At 37.1% G+C, this 21,162-nt stretch overlaps 2 protein-coding genes across 2 annotated transcripts; both read left to right on the forward strand.

The window, feature by feature from the left end:
- Positions 1-961: 961 nt before the first annotated feature.
- LOC113338241 (polygalacturonase-like) lies at positions 962-2,670 on the forward strand. The gene is made up of 4 exons (XM_026583698.1): positions 962-1,434; positions 1,537-1,826; positions 1,900-2,131; positions 2,224-2,670. Exons 1-4 carry the CDS (start codon positions 997-999, stop codon positions 2,440-2,442), a joined length of 1,179 nt encoding a protein of 392 aa, XP_026439483.1. The 5' UTR covers positions 962-996; the 3' UTR covers positions 2,443-2,670.
- Positions 2,671-18,181: 15,511 nt separating this feature from the next.
- Positions 18,182-18,700, forward strand: LOC113271947 (stress response protein nst1-like). The gene has a single exon (XM_026521872.1). It carries the CDS (start codon positions 18,182-18,184, stop codon positions 18,698-18,700), a length of 519 nt encoding a protein of 172 aa, XP_026377657.1.
- Positions 18,701-21,162: the final 2,462 nt, after the last annotated feature.

Below are 21,162 nucleotides of genomic sequence, written 5' to 3' on the forward strand. Positions count from 1 at the left end.
CTCAAAGTCCCGTACCAGTTGGCTGCGACGAAGGTGGTGATAGTTGCGGAGCTGGTGACTATGAAGATGGTGGTGGTGGAAGTGGTTTGGTTTGATTTGATTTTCAATCACAGAACTCTCTTTCTCTTTCTCAAATCTAATCAATCTCAAATCTAATTGATTCATGAATCAGGTGTAAATATGGAGATTTAGATGGCGACTAAGGAGGTGGTGGTGGTGGTTATGGTGATGGTACTGGTGATGTTAGTTGTGGTGGCGATGGAGATGGTAGTGGTGACGGCAGCGATGAAGATGCTCGATTGGTTTCGTGTTTTTATCAGAAATGGAGAAGAAGTATATAACACATAAGAGGTTAAAAATGGAAACTATGAAAATTACGATTTTAGATAAAATTTCAAGTATGCCACCAGGGATATTTGTAAAGTCTGTTAGGAATATTTATGAAGGCCCATCAAAAATAGGGACAATAATCCAATTTTCACGTAATGAAATGGGTTGAAATGACTTGGTTTACACTTGGGAAGCATTGATACAGACACAAGGCATGCACATGTCGCCACGTGGACACAAAGACGCTGCCAAGCGCGACCATCTTGTTAATCTTTCTTGGCGAACAATAACAGGTAGACGAGGTTTGGATCTAGGTGAGGTATAAACACCCAACTTTACATCTCTACAAACCACTCTACATATTAGCCTAGAAATTGGCATCTTTTATCAAAATATTTTTTAACAAAAGATCGCACCTACACTGGCTAGCTCCATGATGTTTGCTTGAATGAAGGCTTTCATCCCGCCTAATATTGCTCCCCTTAATTCCTTCATGTGCTGCTATACGGCTTCACATTCTCACTGCCGTACGACTTTTTGGTTCATGAACCTAAGTATCTACCGAGAGTAACTGTATTATAAATACTTCCACCCGCCTATCATATACATTCAATCAACCTCTCTCTTTTTCTGGTTTCACACTTTCTAGCTAGTGTGACCAAAAAAATGGCTAACGTAATCGTATTATTCTCTCTTCTCTTCATCGTTGCATTTCCACTATCAATAAATGCAGCAACTTATAATGTTCTAAGATATGGAGCAAAACCAAATGGGAGAACAGATTCGACAAGATCTTTCCTGCGAGCATGGTCTTTGGCATGTAAATCTAAGAAACCAGCGACAATGTGGGTACCTCGAGGTACTTATTTAGTCAAAACAATTGTTTTTGGCGGTCCATGTAGAAACAAAAGAGTTACTGTTCAAATTGATGGTAAAATTCAGGCGCCTCCTGGCAAGAATTATCGGGTTATTGGGAAGGATCGGAATTGGATTTTGTTCACTGGTATCAATGGTTTGACTATCAATGGTGGTATTTTAGATGGGCGTGGATCTAATTTTTGGAATTGCAGGCGGTATGGTGGAAATTGCCCAGACGGTGCAATTGTACGTATATCTTCTTAACTTTTGCTAGCTAGAAAATTTTTCAATTTAATACATATCAATGGCATGAACCTGACATGAATTTCTCTGTATGTGCATACGCAGTCGCTATCATTAAACAATGTGAGGAACGGGATAATTAGTGGATTGAAATCGATTGACAGCCAATTTTCTCATATGGCTATCAATGGTTGCAAAAATATAATGGTTCGAAGGATGACTATTCTAGCACCAGATCAAAGTCCTAATACGGATGGCATAGACATACAATCATCAACTGGCGTTAAAATCATCGATTCAAGCATAAAAACTGGTGATGATTGTATTGCTATTGGTCCTGGAACAAAAAAGCTATTGGTTCAGCGTGTAGGATGTGGACCTGGACACGGTATTAGGTACGAATTATCAGAACAAATCACTAAGAACTTGTTTAATTATATTTTATAATTATGTTTCATAAATGTGCAGCATTGGAAGTTTGGCAAGAAGTCGGAACGAAGAAGGGGTTCAAGGAATCGTAGTAAAGGATGTAACGTTCACTGGATCAGACAATGGTTTAAGGATTAAAACTTGGCCGAGACCAAGTAATGGTTTTGTAAAAAATGTTCTCTATCAGAACATTGTTATGAAAAATGTTCGAAATCCTATCATTATTGATCAGGTATATTGTCCCGGTGGTAACTCACAGTGTTCTAGGCAGGTAAGATGTGATCAAAATTTTCCAATTAAAATATTTCATCAAGTAGCTTATGATTTTTATTTGATATTTTTTAGTTTTTGTTCAAAAATTAGCATTCTGGAATCAAGATTAGTGGCGTGACGTATCTAAATGTCCGTGGAACATCGGCAACACCAATTGCCGTTAATCTCCATTGTAGTGCTACTAACCCGTGTAATGGAATCAAATTATACCATGTAAAGCTCACTTATTGGAAGAAGCCGGCTACGACATTTTGCTACAGCGCTATCGGAATATCAAAAGGAAAATCTCTTCCAGGAAATTGTTTTTAGTAACGTTGATTTTCCTTTTCCCATAATCTTTTTATTATAACGTGTTATTATACATAGGTTGAGCTGACCTGCTAGCATATCGTGCGAGTACGAGTTAGAAACTTGTCATTTAATTGTAATTAGCTTTTTATGTCCTAAATTGAGGACAAGGTCCTCAAAATTGAATTCAAGAATCAAAAGAATCTCAAAATGTCTCATGATCTTTCTGTCAATGTATGGTTCAAAATGTAGTTGTTTGTTATGCGGTGGTCTTTCTGAGGATAGATGTAAAAGTGCTTCTGCCACTCCAAAAACAGAAGTTAACCTCCGAAACTACAAGCAAAAAGATCATATTTTCTCGTAATATAACTTTTTCCAACTTAATTTCTGACCGTTTTGTATTTTGAAATCAAAAAATTACTTCTTAACAGTATCTAAACAAGAATGACGTAGGGAAAATACATGAAGGGGTAAAAGGTCATTAGGCGATAGCCCCTAGATTTCTCCCACTCCTCGCCACCTGCCTACCTTCCGGTCACATGACTTTATGGTTGGTCTGGCCTTTAGGGATATATTTTTATTTATTTTTTTCTCCTTGCAATACGGCTTCCTACATTTCACGTGAAATGCGGAAAAGAAACATGCAGGATAAATTTCTTACTCTAGCCTCTAGGGGTACACAGTTGAGAATCTTACCAAATCTGTGATTACTTATCAAACGCGCTTATCGTTGGAAAAGCCATGTGGAAACCTTAAAGGTTATAATCAAGTTGACTTATCTTACATTGGAATGTAATAGTGCAACCTACATGCAACAACTGGGAGGCGTAGAAATCGGAGATGTATTTGCTTGCTTATACGTAACTGATAAGCATGGAAAATAGAAATGTAATATCGGTTTATGCTGCTTTTTTTACAGTCTATCAATAGTTGGTCGACAATTAATCGAGGTAATCACCCTAGGGTTTTCAAACCTGCCGGCGATAGTGTTGGAAGTTTCAATGTTCGATGACTATTTGATTGGGTCATGTACAGAAAAATCATTTTCACCATTTGGCAGACCCGGCGGGGGTTAAAGAACTGGTTGCATAATGTTACATAGACCAAAGGCTTTTACCCCGCCTGCTGTATATGTACTATTCCCAATTTACCTTTCTTCATGTGTCATGTGGCATGCATGCAACATTGATTTTGGATCTGGTGGGATAAATGGAAAGATAACTTGAGTTTCCTAGTGTACATAAAATCTCATCTTAGAAAAATGTATACATAAATGAATGGTGGTGAACAATGGTAACTGGGATGTGCATGACAAGAAAATTGGAGTTATTGGACCCTAGCAGAGATCGAAGAAGATCGCAATCAACAATCTAAAAATTCAATATCATCCCTCACTCAAGAATAAAAGTAGCACTGATAGAGCATACCCTATCTCTTATTGGTTGGTGAACGTAACCTCGCGTTCTCATTGGCTAATTGAGAAACCATTAGTATTCGTCGGATAAATTTCGTTAGATATGGTGCGTTTATCTGACAATGTGCGGCGTAGATTGGGTGGATTGTTGGAACACAATTGACAGACGACCCTCGTTATTTAGAAAAGTTGCTATATTAATTTCGTGTTATAATTGTAAAAATCCAAAAAATAAAGAAAACTAATATATTAATTTCGGATATTTATGATTAAAATAAAAAAAAAATCAATTCAACATATATATGGAATCTATTAATATAATTTAAATTTTTTAATCTTTTATAATTTCATATAGTTATTATAAAAAATCCAGAAAATAAAGAAAAATACAGTTCACGTCAGTCTCTAGCATTCACGACAGTCTCTAGCATTCCGTATAAAGACTTACTAAACGCAGTGCTTCAAAGGCAGTTCACGACAGTCTCTAGCATTCCGTATAAATGCAGGCTTGCTTTTGCGAGAACACTAAAGGTATGTCTTGACAGGATTATTGTAAATCCTGGTAGCTTATCAGCTTGGTTACATCTTATCATTCTCCCAATATGCACGCTAACCTTGTTCAAGCCAAGAAGCTCCACCGAGAAGAAATCCGGCAACAGAAAACGTTTACAGGTTGCAGCCATTAATCGGGCTCTTGCTGTTTGGAAAGAGCCTAACGGCTGTTCTATTTTGTTAAAGAAACTTCTACAGCAGCCTTTACGTTTTGGGTCTAAAGTGGCAGATGAGAAGAGACAAGACGCAGCTACCTTGTTAGCTTGTCAAAAGAAGATAAGTTGTGGCCATTTCGCAGCAGCCATTCGAGTGCTCTCTTCGTCTGGTTTAGCTCCTCGTAACGAGTACACGTACTTGGAACTGCTAGACAAGCATCCACCTGCGCCTATGCCCACTGTTTCCTGTGATGAGGCCATGGTTGACCCAATTATAGTAGATTCTCGGGTTGTTTTACGGGCTATCAGGAGCTTCCCCAAAGGCACTTCATGCGGTCGTGATGGTTTGCGTGCTCAGCATCTGGTCGACGCAATCAGTGGGGCGGCAGCTGCTATTGCAGATGATTTACTTGTTTCGATTACTGGGGTTGTCAATCTTTGGTTGGCTGGTAGGTGTCCTGCGGTTTTGGGAGAATTTATTGCTAGTGCACCTTTAACCCCTTTACTTAAACCTGGAGGTGGTATTAGGCCCATTGCAGTTGGTACAGTTTGGCGCAGATTGGTCTCGAAAATAGCTGTTGTCTCGGTTGGTAAGGATATGTCTACTTATTTGGGCGATTACCAATTCGGGGTTGGTATTCCTGCTGGTGGGGAAAGTATTTTACATGCTGTAAATCGCCTACTGGAGATGAATGGTCACTCAGAGGAAATGTCAATGATGCTCATTGACTTTTCCAATGCCTTCAACATGGTGAGCAGATCGCAGCTCATCAAAGAGGTTCGCCTTCATTGTCCAGGTATTTCTCGTTGGGTAGAATTTTGTTACTCGAGGCCTGCCAAACTCTACTATGACCATTATATTTTGTCATCTGCACTTGGAGTTCAGCAAGGTTACCCCCTTGGTCCTCTGCTCTTTGCATTGACACTTCACCCCCTAGTGAAGACTATTGCTTCTCAATGCAAACTTGACTTGCACGCTTGGTACTTGGATGATGGTACAATTATTGGTGATACATTAGAGGTAGCTAAGGCTCTGAGCATAATAGAAACTGAGGGACCACGCAGGGGTTTACATCTTAATGTAAAGAAAACCGAAGTCTTTTGGCCTTCTACTGACCCCAGAAGCACAGCTGACGGAGTTTTCCCCGCTGATATTGGTAGACCTTCTAATGGTGTTAAACTATTGGGTGGACCGGTGAGTCTGTATTTGAACTTTATCAGTGATATGATGTTGAGCAGGGTGAATAAGACTGTTCAATTGATGTCTGCTATCAAGAAACTCAAAGACCCTCAAAGTGAGATGCTATTACTTCGCAATTGCACTGGAGTTTCTAGATTGTATTTTTCAATGCGTACTACCAATCCTGCAGCCTTACAATCTGCCACTGCCCTTTTTGATGATCACTTACTTAAGTACTTGAGACTTCTCATCACTGGTGATGGTGCGGGGTTTGGTCCTCTACAGCAGCGACTATCTACATTGCCCATCAAAGATGGTGTACTTGGCATTTACACCATGGCTGACACTAGCGCCTATTGTTACCTTGCTTCTCACTGTCAGACGACTTCGGTACAAAAGGTGATCCTTGGTAATTCATTCTCAACTGAAAAAGGCTCTGCTTATCAGTTTGCACTACAGAATTTTGCTCAGGTATGTGGCTTGCCTTCTACATACTGTGTCGATGATACTGCCCCCCCATCCATGCACTCCCTGGCAGTCACTTATTTTGATACAGTTAAGAAGCAAATCCCAGACAATTTTCTATGTCCGCAAGAGATTCCATCCTGTGGCAGTGCAACCGTATGAAGCATGCACAAGATTATTTAATGGCTGTACCCATCATTGGGCTTAATCAGTGCCTTGGACCTAGACATATTAGAGCTGTACTTTGCTATCGTCTTGGTATCCCATTGTTTCTTGAGAATGGCTTGTGCCCAAGTTGTAATAAAACCATGGACATCTTTGGTGATCATGCACTTCATTGTGCTAAGGATATAGGCCCCAAGTTTCGACATGATATTGTTCGTGATGTAGTCGTCGACATTTGCCTCAAAGCTAGTGTTCCTGCTCGTAAGGAAGTTTCTTTGGGATTTCTGACGAATGATGACAAAGAGCTGAAACCTTTTGATATTCTTGTGCTTAACTGGGAAGACTGAAAGGATGTTTGTATGGATGTCACTGGTGTTTCTCCCTTCGCAGGTGATGGAATTCGCTCTTTCGTCCCAGAGAAAGCTATATCTAATGCGGTTTCACGTAAACACTCTAAATACTTGGACAAGTGTATTTCACATGGCCATGGATTGAATGTTTTGGCTTTCTCTACTCTAGGAGAGTTGGGTGAGGATACTTTGTGTTTTTTCAAGCGCCTGAAGAATTGTTTAGTTAGTAACGACGCTAGTAGTGGTTTTGGTAGCTTTATTTTTCATAGATTAGGCGTTGCTATTCAAAACGGTGTTGGAGCCCAGCTTGTTGCTAGGTTACCAACCAAAAGTTTTGTATAATGATTAATTACAAACTGTAAATTAGTGATTTTTTTTAATAAAAATAAAAATAAAAAAATAAAAAAAAATACTATATTAATTTCTTACATTTATGAATGAAATAAAAAAAATCAAGTCAAAGTATTTATGGATAAAGTAATGAGATTCATATTTTTAAAATCTTTTGTAAGGAAAAAAAGAAAATAAATATAGAAATGACAAAAAGGATTACTATGTTAATCTTTTATAATTTCATATACTTATTATTATAAAAAATTCAGAAAATATAGATTTGCAAAATCTCTAAAGGAAAAAAAGTTCTGGAAATGGCAAAGAAAACTACTATACTAATTTTGGGATTTTTTGCGTCTGTTCCTCTATTGCAGTCAATCCCCAAACGCCATGTATCTCCTATTACAACTAACTCCCTTTACAAATTTGGATGTGAGATACTTGACTAATTTAACGAATTTTTTAAGAGGGAAATTAGGAAATAAAGATTTCTCCCTTAATTATCTATTCCGTGACTTCCTTCCTCCTTCCTTACCCAGCAACATACTCCCCAGTCCTCACCCACAATTTTGCAGTCTGATGTTGGTTCTCTTTCCAGACACCTAAAAAAGAAAATGAATCAAATGTTAGTCATACTGTCCATGACCATTGGTTCTCAATCTCCCCTTCTCCACGGGTTTTGTCCTTTGCTTTGTTAATTTGCTAATAGCCATGTGTCTCCTATTATAATTTGCTAAGGAAGAACTTGCTAAAGCATGTGTAAAAGCAGCAGCGACGCGGTAGATATTATCTGCCTGCAACTTCTGCATATACGTTGTGGTGGCTCTTTTAGGATCAAAATTTCATATATAATAGCTAATCTTGTTACCTGTTGATGCTCCATGAACAAAAACAAAACACGACTAATTAGTGGGCTGTAAAGAAGAAGATGATATTGGGGAGTGTAAGTACTCGTGGAGAAAAGATATAAGGCGAATTAAAGATTTCCTAATTTCTCTCTCGGAGGATCTGTTAAATTAGTCAAATATATCCCGTCCAAATTTTAGGTATAATAGGAGACACGTGGCTATTGGGATAGGATGGAATAGAGGAACAGAGGTACTTGGTAACAGACGATCCGGAGCTGAAAAATTAATTCAACATATTTATGAAATAGGATAAAATAATGATGTTTGTATTTGTTGAATATTTTATAAGGGAATTTTTTTTGAAAAATGACTATATTAATTTTTAATATTAATGATAAACATCTAAAAAATTACTAACAACATCTAAAAATTACTATATTAGTTGATATTTTAGATTAATATTTATTAGAGTATCTGAAAAAATCTAATTATTTACCTGAACACAATCTTACAGGTTCCATAAATACAGTTAATTTACTAATATAAACAAAGTCAATGCTTAATATGGTAAAGTTTGTAACCATTGTTCAGATTAAAACCATATTTATGTGTTATATTTATTTATATTGCCATATAACAGGAATTAATTCCAAAGAAGTTGTAGAGGTTTTCTTTAGAGCCAAGTTTCCAACATCTATACAAAGGATACAAATCATTCTTTAGCCCCATACAAACCCACATACTTTCAGTTTCTGTGAAAAGGAGGTAGCGAACAGGAGATATCGACTAGGACTTTTGAAGAAAATCACATCGAAGAGGGAGCAGTGGCAGTTGATTTCCATGTTATGTAAACCTATTCAAGTGTCACAGTTTGGATATGCATTTATAAGATTCCTAGGTTGCCGTTTTTTTTCTCTAAGCAATTTTTATTTGTAACAAGCAAATGCAAAATTTTAATGTTTGTTATGTATATGTAGGCAAGAAACCTTCGGGGACATTTTATACCCTCTTTAAGCGCCTGGTTAGGAATTAGACACATTAGAAACTCGTGCAGGCTTAAGTTCTGAAAAAATAGAGATTTGAAAACAAAAAAAAACAGGTCAATTATGGAATCTTGACTTGCATCTCATGGAACAAGAGGTGAGTTAGTCGACCTCTGACGCACATTCTTGGTAAAAGTTTTTTCTTTTTTGGGGGGGAGGGGGTCGATAAAGTGTAGTTTTTAATTGTTTATTGAACGTAATGCAGGGTACTCAGATGCATTCTAGGGTAGGCAAAGATTACGTAGAGTTGTTAGAAGGGAAATTCGAGGAGGGAAATGTGTATTCCATTCAAAGGTTTAACATTGCCAAACCATCAGTCGGTTACAAAATTGTGTCATTTGAATATGTAATGTGGCTGAACAGGTTTACCAAGGTGGAACATCAAAAGTTGGCCTCCCAACATTTCCCCAGGAGATATTCAGTTTTCTTTCTCTCGAGAATGTTAGTACCAGAAAAAATGATACTACATATTATACAGGTGAACAGTCAAAAATATAAGATATACTATTTTTTTTTTGAAAAAAAACATTGTAACTAACATTAACCTCTTCTTATATAATTCTTGCAGCTGTGATTGGAAGGCTAAATTCCGTGTCAAATGTTATGACGAAATCGATGGTAGTGGTGGAACATTTATCTAATGTCACCATAATTTGTTTGCTTTGTACTATTTAAAGAAACCACATGTTTGGCTGCGATAAAAAAATGTAAAAATTACTATATTAATCTCTATTTCCTATAATTCCTAATTAAAATCCAAAAATAAAAAAAAACTATATTTTTTTTCTAAATTTTATGGTAAGGAACTCCCAAAAATAAAAGAAAAATCTTAATTTTTACGATAAATGTTTTTGTAAGCTTATTTTTGGACGTAAAATATATAAAAAATCTTGGTTTTTATCACAAGTGTTTTCGTAAGCTTATTTTTGGTAAATATAATTAATTATCTAATAATATAAAAATTATAATAATTATAACAATAATATTTTTAGATATCGATTATATATATCATTTCCAAAACAAAATCTTTACTTTTATGTAATATATGTGATTTCCAAAAAGAAATGGAAAGGAAAGAAAGTGAGTTTTGGATTTGGTATCTCCCTTTGTATATATAGGAATTCACATAAAAACTAAATCTGTTTCGGCGGTTCTTCCTTTATGTTTAGCTTTCGCTGTTTTTTTTCTTCTTTTCTTGCGTTTTTTCCTATGCTTTCGATGATGTGATTTCATAATTTATTGCGCAGGTAAGGCTGATCATGCAGAGAGCAAGGATGATGCCATTGATCATCTGCGCGGAAGATTGTCGTAGCCTGTTATGTGAGGTGCATCACGCTAAGTGTTGAGCTAATGTTAACACAATCCAAACTAAGCTAAGTGTATCCAGGAGAAACATGTAAACCTGGTGAGGTGCATCACGTGATTGTAATTAACATTGCATCATCAATGTTTCAATCTTAAGACACTCAAATTTTATTTTAAATTTACTGATTATATGTCCATCTGCATTTTATAAACCACAATTCCAAAAACTGAAGTACGCATCTGTAATGTCTGAGTCCTTTCCAAAACCCAAAATAGTGGAAATCCATAAACTTAAACAACCTATATGTAGAGTTTGAATCCTTTCTAAAGCAATGAGAACCCATAAATGAGAATCCAGAAACTCAACCAGTCAACCCTGGCAGTTCTGGCATTAGTTTTAGACGTAATGCCAAAACATGTCATCATGTGCCACTAAATGTATTGTGTGTTGAAATTGCTATCTATATCATGGACAAGATATGTATGAGGAATATTCTAAATGACGATTCCTCATGTATGCAAGTTATTCAGTTAGTATTACGAACTAAGCATGCATTTTAGATTGTCTAGAGTTGCATGGATATGGTGTCCATTCTCGCAGATTAGGGGCTTGATGTATGTGGTTAAGAATCCCATTGATTTGCATAAGGTAATATTTGTGTAGAAAATACTATCAATTGTGTTTACTTAAATCCATTATATCATCTGAATGGTCTGTAATCAGAACATATTAGAACATGAAAGATGAATCAGTACATTCAATGTGAAATTGTTTTGAAAATGCTTAAAAGAGATGTAGGTGGATTTGGAAAATGTGGTGGTAGCTTACGAGAAAATAAAAGACACTGAGGACGAGGTAGGCAAAGTGGAAGGCTATAATCTCCAATTGATCTTGCGACAATTTAAAAGGATTAAAAGGATTTCTTAATCTCCAACAATGGAAACAGTGCGTAAATGGTGAATAATTTGGTTCTAACTGTTAATCTACTTACTAAATGATAATTGGCGCTTTCATAATACAATTTGGAACCGCTTTTTGGACGGGTGAATAATTTGGTTCAAACAGTTAATCTACTAAATGATATATGGTGTTTTTATTATACCCTGCAGTTGTTAATTGGGACCCTTTCTCGGACGGGAAGCACTTCATATGCTTTGCACTATTTAAAGTTGGCAATCTATTTTATATTAATATCACCATTTTTGTTAGTTTCTCTACTATCAGATATCGTTACCTATACAATGAGTGTGATTTTTCATTTAACTATAAGAAGTTGGATCCTGGAAGATCAGTTGGGTTGGTCCATTGATTCTTAACGCAAATATAGGATTTTCGAAGAAAGATACACCCACGCATTTTCTTAATTATATATTATTTGACGGGAAACACTTTATAAGTTGTGCACTATTTAGAGTTGGCAATCTATTTTATATGAATATCATTTTTTTAGTGTTTCCAATATAAGATATCGACTGTGTAGCAAGTGTGATTTTTTATTTAACCAATAGTACTAATATTGACAATGTAATGAACTACTTAATGATTTCAAAGCTTAGTATAATTTTTCAAAAGTATTTTCAGGATTTTTTAATCTCCAACAATTTAAACAGTGCATGAATGGTGAATAATTTGGTTCAAACTGTTAATCTACTAAATGATAATTGGTGCTTTCATAATACATTGCAGTTGTTAATTGGGACCGCTTCTTGGACAGGTGAGTAATTTGGTTCCAACAGTTAATCTACTAAATGATAATTGGTGTTTTCATTATACACTGCAGTTGTTAATTGGGACCCTTTCTTGGACGGGAAGCACTTCATATGCTTTGCACTGTTTAGAGTTGGTAATCTATTTTACATTAATATTATGATTTTTGTTAGTTTCTCTAAAATCAGATATCAGTAGCTAAATAATGAGTGTGATTTTTCATTTAACTATAAGAAGTTGGAGCCTGGAAGGGCAGTTGAGTTGGTCCATTGATTCTTATGCAAATATAAGATCTTCGAAGAAAGACATATCAATGCATTTTTTTGATTATATCTTCTTTGACAAGAAGAACTTCATAAGTTGTGCACTATTTATAGTAGGCAATCTATTTTATATTAATTTTTTTTTGTGCCTTCAATATCAAATATCGATACAACTGTATAACAAGCGTGATTTTTCATTTAACCAATAATACTAATATTCACAATGTAATAAACTACTTAATGATTTCAAAGGTTGGCGTAATTTTTCAAAAGTATTTTCATTAAAATGATTTCTTAATCTCCAGCAATTTAAACAATGCGTTATTGGTGAATAATTTGGTTCCAACTATTAATCTAATAAATGATAATTGGCGCTTTCATAATACAATGCAATTGTTAATTGGGACCGCTTCTTGGACTGGTGAATAATTCGGTTCCACAAGTTAATCTACTAAATGATAATTGGTGTTTTGATTATACACTACAGTTGTTAATTGGGACCCCTTCTTGGATGGAAAGTACTTCATATGCTTTGCACTATTTAGAGTTGACAATCTATTTTATATTAATATTATGATCTTTGTTAATTTGTCTAATATCAGATATCAATACATGTATAATGAGTTTGATTTTCATTTAACCATAAGAAGTTGGAGCTTGAAAAATCAGTTGAGTTGGTTCATTGATTCTTTACGTAAATATAAGATTTTCGAAGAAAGATATATCAGTGCATTTTCTTGATTATATGTTATTTGACGGGAAGCACTTCATATATTGTGTACTATTTAAAGTTGGCAACCTATTTTATATGAACATCCTTCTTTTTAGTGTTTCCAGTATCAGAGATCGATATAAATGTATAACAAGTATGATTTTTATTTTATTTTATTTGTAGAATTGATTTCTGTTTTGTTAGATTGCTTGAAATTAGTTTTCAGAACTATGTGAGATGTTTAGATTATAAGAGGATTATACATTTTATTATTAGAAAGTTTCAACTGTTAATTATCAATCGGTTGGATAGTAATTCTATAATAGGTTATAAAAACTCTTATTGGGACGGGTGCGGGGCGAAGCCCCGCCTCAATGGACATGACCAATGGTGTAAGAAATCCCAGCAATCCCGGTGCTTAGAATGGGTTTCATACTAGTTTTAGGTAAACCACATACACTAACAACCGATGAACAACATGAGTTAAAAATTAATACACCTAATGACTCTAGCACAAGTTCATGCTACAATAGGCTAGTACAGTAGACCAACATACAACCACCAGATGGGTATAAAAGGTCCCTCGTAAAGTGCAATTTTTCATCTGGTTAGCTGCACAAAATGCATACAAATTATCAATAATCTTTTCAGAAGAGGGTGTGTATCCTCTCTAACACTATGTGCTTATTATGCAAGCTACGATGAGGGATTGTAAGTCACTTATTACCACATATATATTGTAACTATGTTTATAAAATTTGGAACTACTTCTTTGGTGGATACAATGTAAAATGGGCTCAAGGAAGGAATTTGGGAGATTAATTACAAGCCTGAAAATTCATAAGAGACAGAAACAAAGAGAAAAATCTGGCCCTTGTTGATCCTAGCAATTACTTGGGCTTCATTTAGAGATTGGATTTCTCATCGAAAGGTTATTATAGATTATAATCAGTTCTTAACTTTACTCGTTATCGGAGTTTCTTTAAGCTCGTGTACTCTTCAATTCAAAATTTATCATTTAGCTCAAATACTCATTTTACATCCTATGATTGCCTATTCTTTTGTCTGGCATAATAGATTAGGTCATCCATCTAAGAAAATTGTGCATCATTTGAGCTCAAATAAGTCTATTACTCTGAATTCTATGATCCTCTCTGTCATTCATGTCAAATTGTGAAAAGTAAAAAACTTCCATTTCATCTTTCAGACACTCGTGAATCAAATCCTTTGTCTATTATTCATTGTGACTATCACCAATATCTTCTTATGCTGGTTATAAATACTATATAGTTTTTATAGATGATGTCAGTAGATTTCACTGGATTTATCCTATGAAATTAAAAACTGATGTTTTACAGTGCTTTACACATTTTAAAAATCTTACTGAGAATTTATTTTCTACAAAAATTATTTATTTTTAAACTGACAATGTTTGTGAGCTTGCCAAAGGTGTTTTCAAACAATTTCTTGACTCTAAAGATATTCAACTCAGATTTTCGTGTCCTAATACCCCATAGAAGAATGGGCTTGCTAAAAGAAAACATAGGCATATAACAAAAATGGGTAACATTTTTCTATTTCACTCCTCTTATCCTAAGTCATTCTGGTCTGATGTTTTTCTTACTGCAACATTTCTTATCAACAGAACTACTACACCTGTTTTATCAATGAAATCACCTTATGAGTTTCAAGTTCAACCTAATTATTTTGTCTTGAAAGTTTATGGTTCAACCTGTTTTCCTTAACTTGGTAATTATAGGCATGATAAATTGTTTCCAAAATCAGTTAAATGTGTCTTCATTGGTTACAACCCTATGCATAAGGTTTATAGGTGCTTTGATCCTTTATCTAAGAAGATACATATTTAAATACATGTATTTTTGATGAGACATCACTTTACTATGCATCTTCACCTTCATCTGTTTCATCTTCCAATGTTATTGCTATTCTTCACTCTGATTCAGAATCCTCATATTTTGCTCTCATTCTTTCTACTTCTCATAATCTTGTTGTCACTAGGTCCATGAGAGGTATTTAAAAATAAATAAATAAATCTTGATTTTGTTTTAAATAACTCAGTTAAACATCCTATTCCTAATACTTTTACTTAATTATTACACCCTATTTTTGAGCCAAAATCTTTTAAAGAAGCTTCTAGAAGTGTGCAATGGGTAGGATCAATGAAGGATGAAACTAAGGCTCTTAGGCTAAATGAGACATGGACTTATGTTAATCCTGAACCACACATGAACATTCTTGGTTGTAAGTAGGTCTACAAAGTTAAGCTTAAGGATGATGGAAGTGTACATAGGCTTAAATCAAGATTAGTTGCACTAGGTTATAATCAACAAGATGAAGTTAATTTTGGAGAGACATTTTCACCAGTTGGTAAGACTACAACAGTGAGAGTGGTTCTTACTTTAGATATTACAAATGGTTGGATAGTAAAACAGCTGGATGTATCTAATGCATTTCTGCATGGATATCTTTCTTTGGATGTATATATGAAAGAACCTCCAAGATTCACAAATCTTGACTTTCCTAATCATGTATGTGATCTAAAGAAGTACTTATATGGTCTGAAACAAGCACCTAGGGCCACTCTATGTTCAGATATACAGGTGAGTCAGACATGCTGGTTCTTTTGCTCTATGTTGATGATATTCTACGAACTGGTAGCTCTGCTTCTCTTTATTCATAAATTGATTATGTCTTTGAGTAAGGAATTTGCAATGAGAGATTTAGGGAATCTTCACTGTTTTCTAGGAATTGAAGCCTCTAGATTTGATGAGGTTATTGTTCTGACACAACAAAAATATACTTTAGAACTGTCAAGTAATGAAAAGATTCTTGAATGTAAACCTTATGATACACGAGTAACTAAATGTAAAAGATGTTTAGTTCATAATGGAGTGTTGTAACTGATACTATAGAGTACAAAACAATTGTGGGAAGTCTTCTATATCTTACACATACAAGGCCTGACATATGTTTAGGTGTAAACTATGTTTATCAGTTTATGCGTGCACCAACTGATCAACATATGTTGTTAGGCTAAGTCATATGGGCTAGATTGAGCTGCTAGATTAGCAGAAAAGTGTTGCAGTTCAAAAAAAAGTGTGGCCTATTTGTTAGCGCTATTTCTCTCTCCTAGCATGTGCTCGCAGTTGATCTAGTAGCGAGATCTAAGCGCTGAATGGTTCAATGCTCAAAAAGTGACATTTACGCTGAATGATTCGGCGCTCACAAAACTCACACGGATCACAAAAATCACAAAATTTGATCTGACGATTGAAATTCGTTGTGCTGAACCAAGCAACGCTGGTGCTGAACCAAACAGCGCTGGACAGTAGTCCAAAATGACGTGGTCTACTAATCTAGCTGCTAGATTATCACGCCCATAGGACTTAGGAGGTTGTCCTAGCTGACGTGGACTACTAATCAAGCTGCTAGATTAGCAACCATAGGACTTAGCTTTAGTAAAGAAGACTTTAAGATATCTTAAAGGAACTTTAGGTACTGGTATTTCTTTACAAAGAGGTGATATTTATTCTCTGTTAGAATACACTGATTCAGATTGGGCTAGTTGCCCAGATACAAGAAGATTAAGCTCTGGTTATGGCGTATTAATGGGTAACTTTGTTGTTTCTTGGTCTTCAAATAAACAACCTACAGTTTCTAGAAGTTCTGCTGAAGCAGAATACAAATGCCTTACTTCAGCTGCTGTAGAATTACAGTGGGTTACTTACATTATGTCAGAACTTCATATTTTTGTCTCATATCCTCTAGGACCAAAGTGCTATCTGTCTTGCTTCTAACCATGTTTTCCATGCTAGGACCAAACATGTGGAAGTATATTATCATACAATAAGGGAACTAGACGAAAATGGATTTCTCAAGGTAGTGCATGTTATTTCTGAAGAGCAATTGGCGGATGTTTTTACAAAAGCACTATGTTATCCTACATTCTCAAGATTATTGTCTAGCTTACTTCATTTTCCTGATACTGTTGCTGATAATTCCTCTGCTAATGCTACTTCTTCTACTACTACAGTTGCTGAAGCTGATTAGTTAGCTTCTTCTTTTTCTTTGAATTTTGTTGAGTTTCTTTGTCTTTTACATATTGGCTCTTGTTGGGCATATGTGTGTTTTTATCACTCAGGTCCCTGTTGGATGAGTGTTCTTTGTAGGTACACGAAATACGATTGCCACGTGTCATACCAGGTAAGGTAAGGACATCCTAGTCAAAGATCCGTGTCAGTGACCTTTCAAATCAGTCAACATTAGAAGGAGAAATACAAATCCCAAGCGCGAGGTAACTCTCCACCCCGAATAAAGTAGAAGGACCATCAAGATACTAAGGCGAAGTCACGAAAATATTACTTGGCGAAGAAGATAAGCCAAGAAGTAGGAGCAGTAGGGCGCAAGAAAAAGGACAGGTGTCCCGAAAAGACCACGTGAAGTCAACGAAAGGTGGGAAAAAACTTTATGGAATATGCACCGGGCGAAGCATAAAGTAACCACGGAGAGATGATATGAGTTGTATGCCACTAAGGTTGCTTAGGCCTATAAATAGAGACCTCCGGACAATGTAAAAGGGGAGATATTTTAGAGAAGGAAAGGTCTAGCACAGGAGAGAGAAAGAGTTAGGTTTTCCTTGTAACCCACGAGTGTAACTTGTATTTCGCTTGAGATTAATAAATCAGTTTAAGTTCTAGTGTTTATTATGTCTTAGATCTTGCATATTCTCCATTTGGGTGTGTCGCTGGATTTCCAGTAATCACATTTTGGCGCCCAGAAATAGGGAACTTAGATTGGGGATTTATCCTCATCTAAGAGTTAGAAAAGAAAAGAAGTTGTCTTAGAGATTGTAGAGATTATAGATCTAGCGAGTTGTTTGAAGTTAGGGTTGTAGATCTTGAGTTTTTACATTCGTATACAAGGTTAGGGACATAGAATAGGAAGAGATCTTGGAATTTTGCGTGGAGAGCAGAGAAAGATCGTGGAAGTTGAAGATTGTTAGATGGTCAGGGCACCAGATCGAGAAGGCATGTGATAGAAACAAGAAAAAGAAAACGTATAGAGGCGAGGAGAGGAAGGATGGAACGGGCCGGAACATCAGCTGTAGGAGGCAGACAAGAAGAGAACCAACGGCAGACGGAGAAAGATGGCCTCAGGGAAGGTTCAATGCGCACATCCGATATAGACACCGTTGTCAAGTAGGAGATGACTCGCAGGAGATGGAAAAGAATATCGGAGAAGGAAACATGACGTTGGACCAGCTAAGGGATATACTCCATCGTGAACGAGAACGAGACTGGGACTTAGCGGAACAACATGTGCAGTTGGAAAGGCATAATGCTAGGTTGAGGAAGCAAAACCGGCAACTAAACGAAAACGTGGAGATGAATACCATAGATTCGGAAGGAAACACTGTATCTTCGGAGGAAGATGAGCTGCGGCGAAGGAGATATGAACACGAGGAAAATGAAGGAGGACAAAGAAGAAGACGACAAATTAATGAAGACGAAGAAAGAGACTTGAGAAGAGGACTGGAGATATCACAAAGGGAAGATCAGAGGCGGAGACATGAGGAGGAAAAGAGGCAGGAGGACGAACTGCAACGTCGGGAGAACCTTATCCGAGGCGAGGAGGAAAGGCGACGACCAGGCGAAGGGAGGCTTAGCGTGATGAGAGGTCGTCCCCATGAGGAGGATGGAGGAAAATTGAACCAAGAAGTCCTGAACGAGTTGAGAGACATGAGGGCTTTAATTAATAACTCATGAAGAGGTGGAAAGGTAGAGTTAGCGGAAGCAATAGAGGAAGCAGATAAATCGCCATTCACCTATGAGATCATGCATGCGGACATCCCGGAGAAATGCGTATTACCAACCCTAGCAAGCATATTCAGTGGATCGGAAAGTGCAGTGCAACACTTGAAGCAATATACCCTTTCGCTGATGCAATAGGGACGAAATGACGTAGTACTTTGTCGATATTTTCCTGCGAGCTTAACAGGGGAGGCATTAGCCTGGTTTGATGGACTCCCGGAAAAGTCAATATATTCATTCAAAGATTTGCAGAGGCTATTCTTGACGACGTGCATAAGCAACAACTTGTTGAGACCAGGGATAGAGACATTGTTCAACTTGAGGAGAAGGTCAACAGAAAGCTTGCGGGGGTTGGTCGCGAGATGGAGAACAGTGTGCAGTGAGTTAGCCGGGAGAGTTGATGAAAGAAACTTCATCTTAGCCTTCGTGAATGCTTTGATCCCAACGGACCTGTTGTACACACATATATTCATTATTCGAAACTCGATAACGATGAATGAGCTGAGGGAGTACCAGGAGGAATACATCGCGTTGGAGGAAAATCAGACGCAGGTCAGCGAAATGACGTTGGACCCAGCGAAAGAAGGGAATTCTAGGCTATTACCAAGGGCGTTGCACGCAGTAGGGGATAAACTCGGGCGAGGAAAGGGAGAGCCAGCAGTTCCCGTCCCAACAAAGCTTGTGGCCGTCTCGAGTGGAGATCAGGAGTGGATTGATCAACAAAGGTATGAGGAGTCAAAACGAAGAAATCATGAGCCACGAAGCTACAATACGGGATACCAACCTAGGAATAATCAGGGACCCAGATACGGGGAAAGGAGGACCAATGGACCAATCTTTGAAGATGTGAAACTCCCACGACTTAACACAACTGTGAAAAAAGTGTGGGAGGAAATGGTGCTGAAGGAGGAAATCCCTCCCCCACCAAATTTCGGAAAAGATCCCCCACCAGGGTCTCGAAGTCATGAATTTTGTAAGTATCATCGCTTCCATGGACACCAAACAGGTGAATGCAGGAACGTTCGGAGAATTATACTTCGCTTGATAGACCAAGGGAAACTCGCGCATTTCCTAGAGGTTTATGTGCCACCTCCGCCACCTCGTGAGAATCAACCAATATACCGGATCGAGATAGACCGAGGAAAGCAACAATTAAACTGCAATTTGATAATTTCACGCTGCAAGAAGTCTCCAAGACTTTCATGACAAAGTGCTTAAAAGAGGACACAAGAGGGATTTCGAGGGAAACGAAATATTCAGCGTCATGACGAAAGAGCCGCTAGAAGAATGGAAGAAGAGGGAGATAACCTTCTCGGCGAAGGATGCACCTGATGGGGAAATTTCGCACACAAATCCTCTGGTCGTGACCTTGGGATTCGGAAAATATTCTAGATGGGAGGAATAGCAAGCTGAGGAAAGGAGAATTTGGGCAATAGACAGAATCTTGGTTGATACTGGGAGTTCAGTCGATATCCTCTTTTACCATACCTTTAGGACCATGGGATACAAGGACTCGGATCTTGTACCTTATACATATAACATATATGGGTTTAATGGATAGCGTCTAAGCTGAAGGGGGAACTGACCGTGAAGATTATCGCTGGCGAACTAGAGACGAAGGTCACAGTCTATGTCGTAGATGTCGATTCTCCCTACAATGCTCTCATAGGGCGGCCTTGGATACATGGAATAAAGTGAGTTGCGTCGACATATCACCAGGCGATCCGATTCCCAGTGCCAAGCGGAATCGGCGAGATAAGAGGATATCTGAGAAACGCAAAAGAATGTATAACAAAAGACGTGCATAACTAAAAGGAGAAGTTAAGAAAGGAAATGGAACAAAGGAAAAAAGTCAGCGAAGAAAGAAGAGCCGATTAGATGATGGTATTTACGATAGAGTCTAGCAAAGAAATGAGCGGAACGCAGGAGGATGAGGAGGAAACCAATGAAGCAAAAATTCGTATCGCGGAAGATAATAACGCAATTCCAGAGGAAGGAGGCCAGGTCAATCAAAAACAAGGTGGAAAGGCCAAGAAGGGGTAGGTTTCTGAAGGAAATTAAATGACAAAGAATAAAAAGGAAACTCCCGCGACAAAGGAGAAGCAAATTCTACAAGAAGGAGGGAAGATGAAGCGGTCAAGAGGAAAAATGGCACAAGGACAAGAGCCCGAGGAAATCTTTGAATAAGGTTAAAGGAAGAACTTTATCAAGAGAAGCGAAGGAAAGAGGATCTGGTCAGAGAACGAATAAGGTTAGAAAGGGAAAATGAGAAGTTGATCATCATAAATAATCATTTGAAAAGGAAGCATGCGGATAATAATATGCAGGAGGAGAGATATGCTATGGGAGAAGCACGAACTAAAGAAAGACATTACACGCGAAAACGAGAAGGCCTGGGACGAGGTGAGCAAAAGGAG

The sequence above is a fragment of the Papaver somniferum genome, chromosome 1 (genome assembly GCF_003573695.1).
Source record: "Papaver somniferum cultivar HN1 chromosome 1, ASM357369v1, whole genome shotgun sequence".
NCBI classification, from domain to species: domain Eukaryota; kingdom Viridiplantae; phylum Streptophyta; class Magnoliopsida; order Ranunculales; family Papaveraceae; genus Papaver; species Papaver somniferum.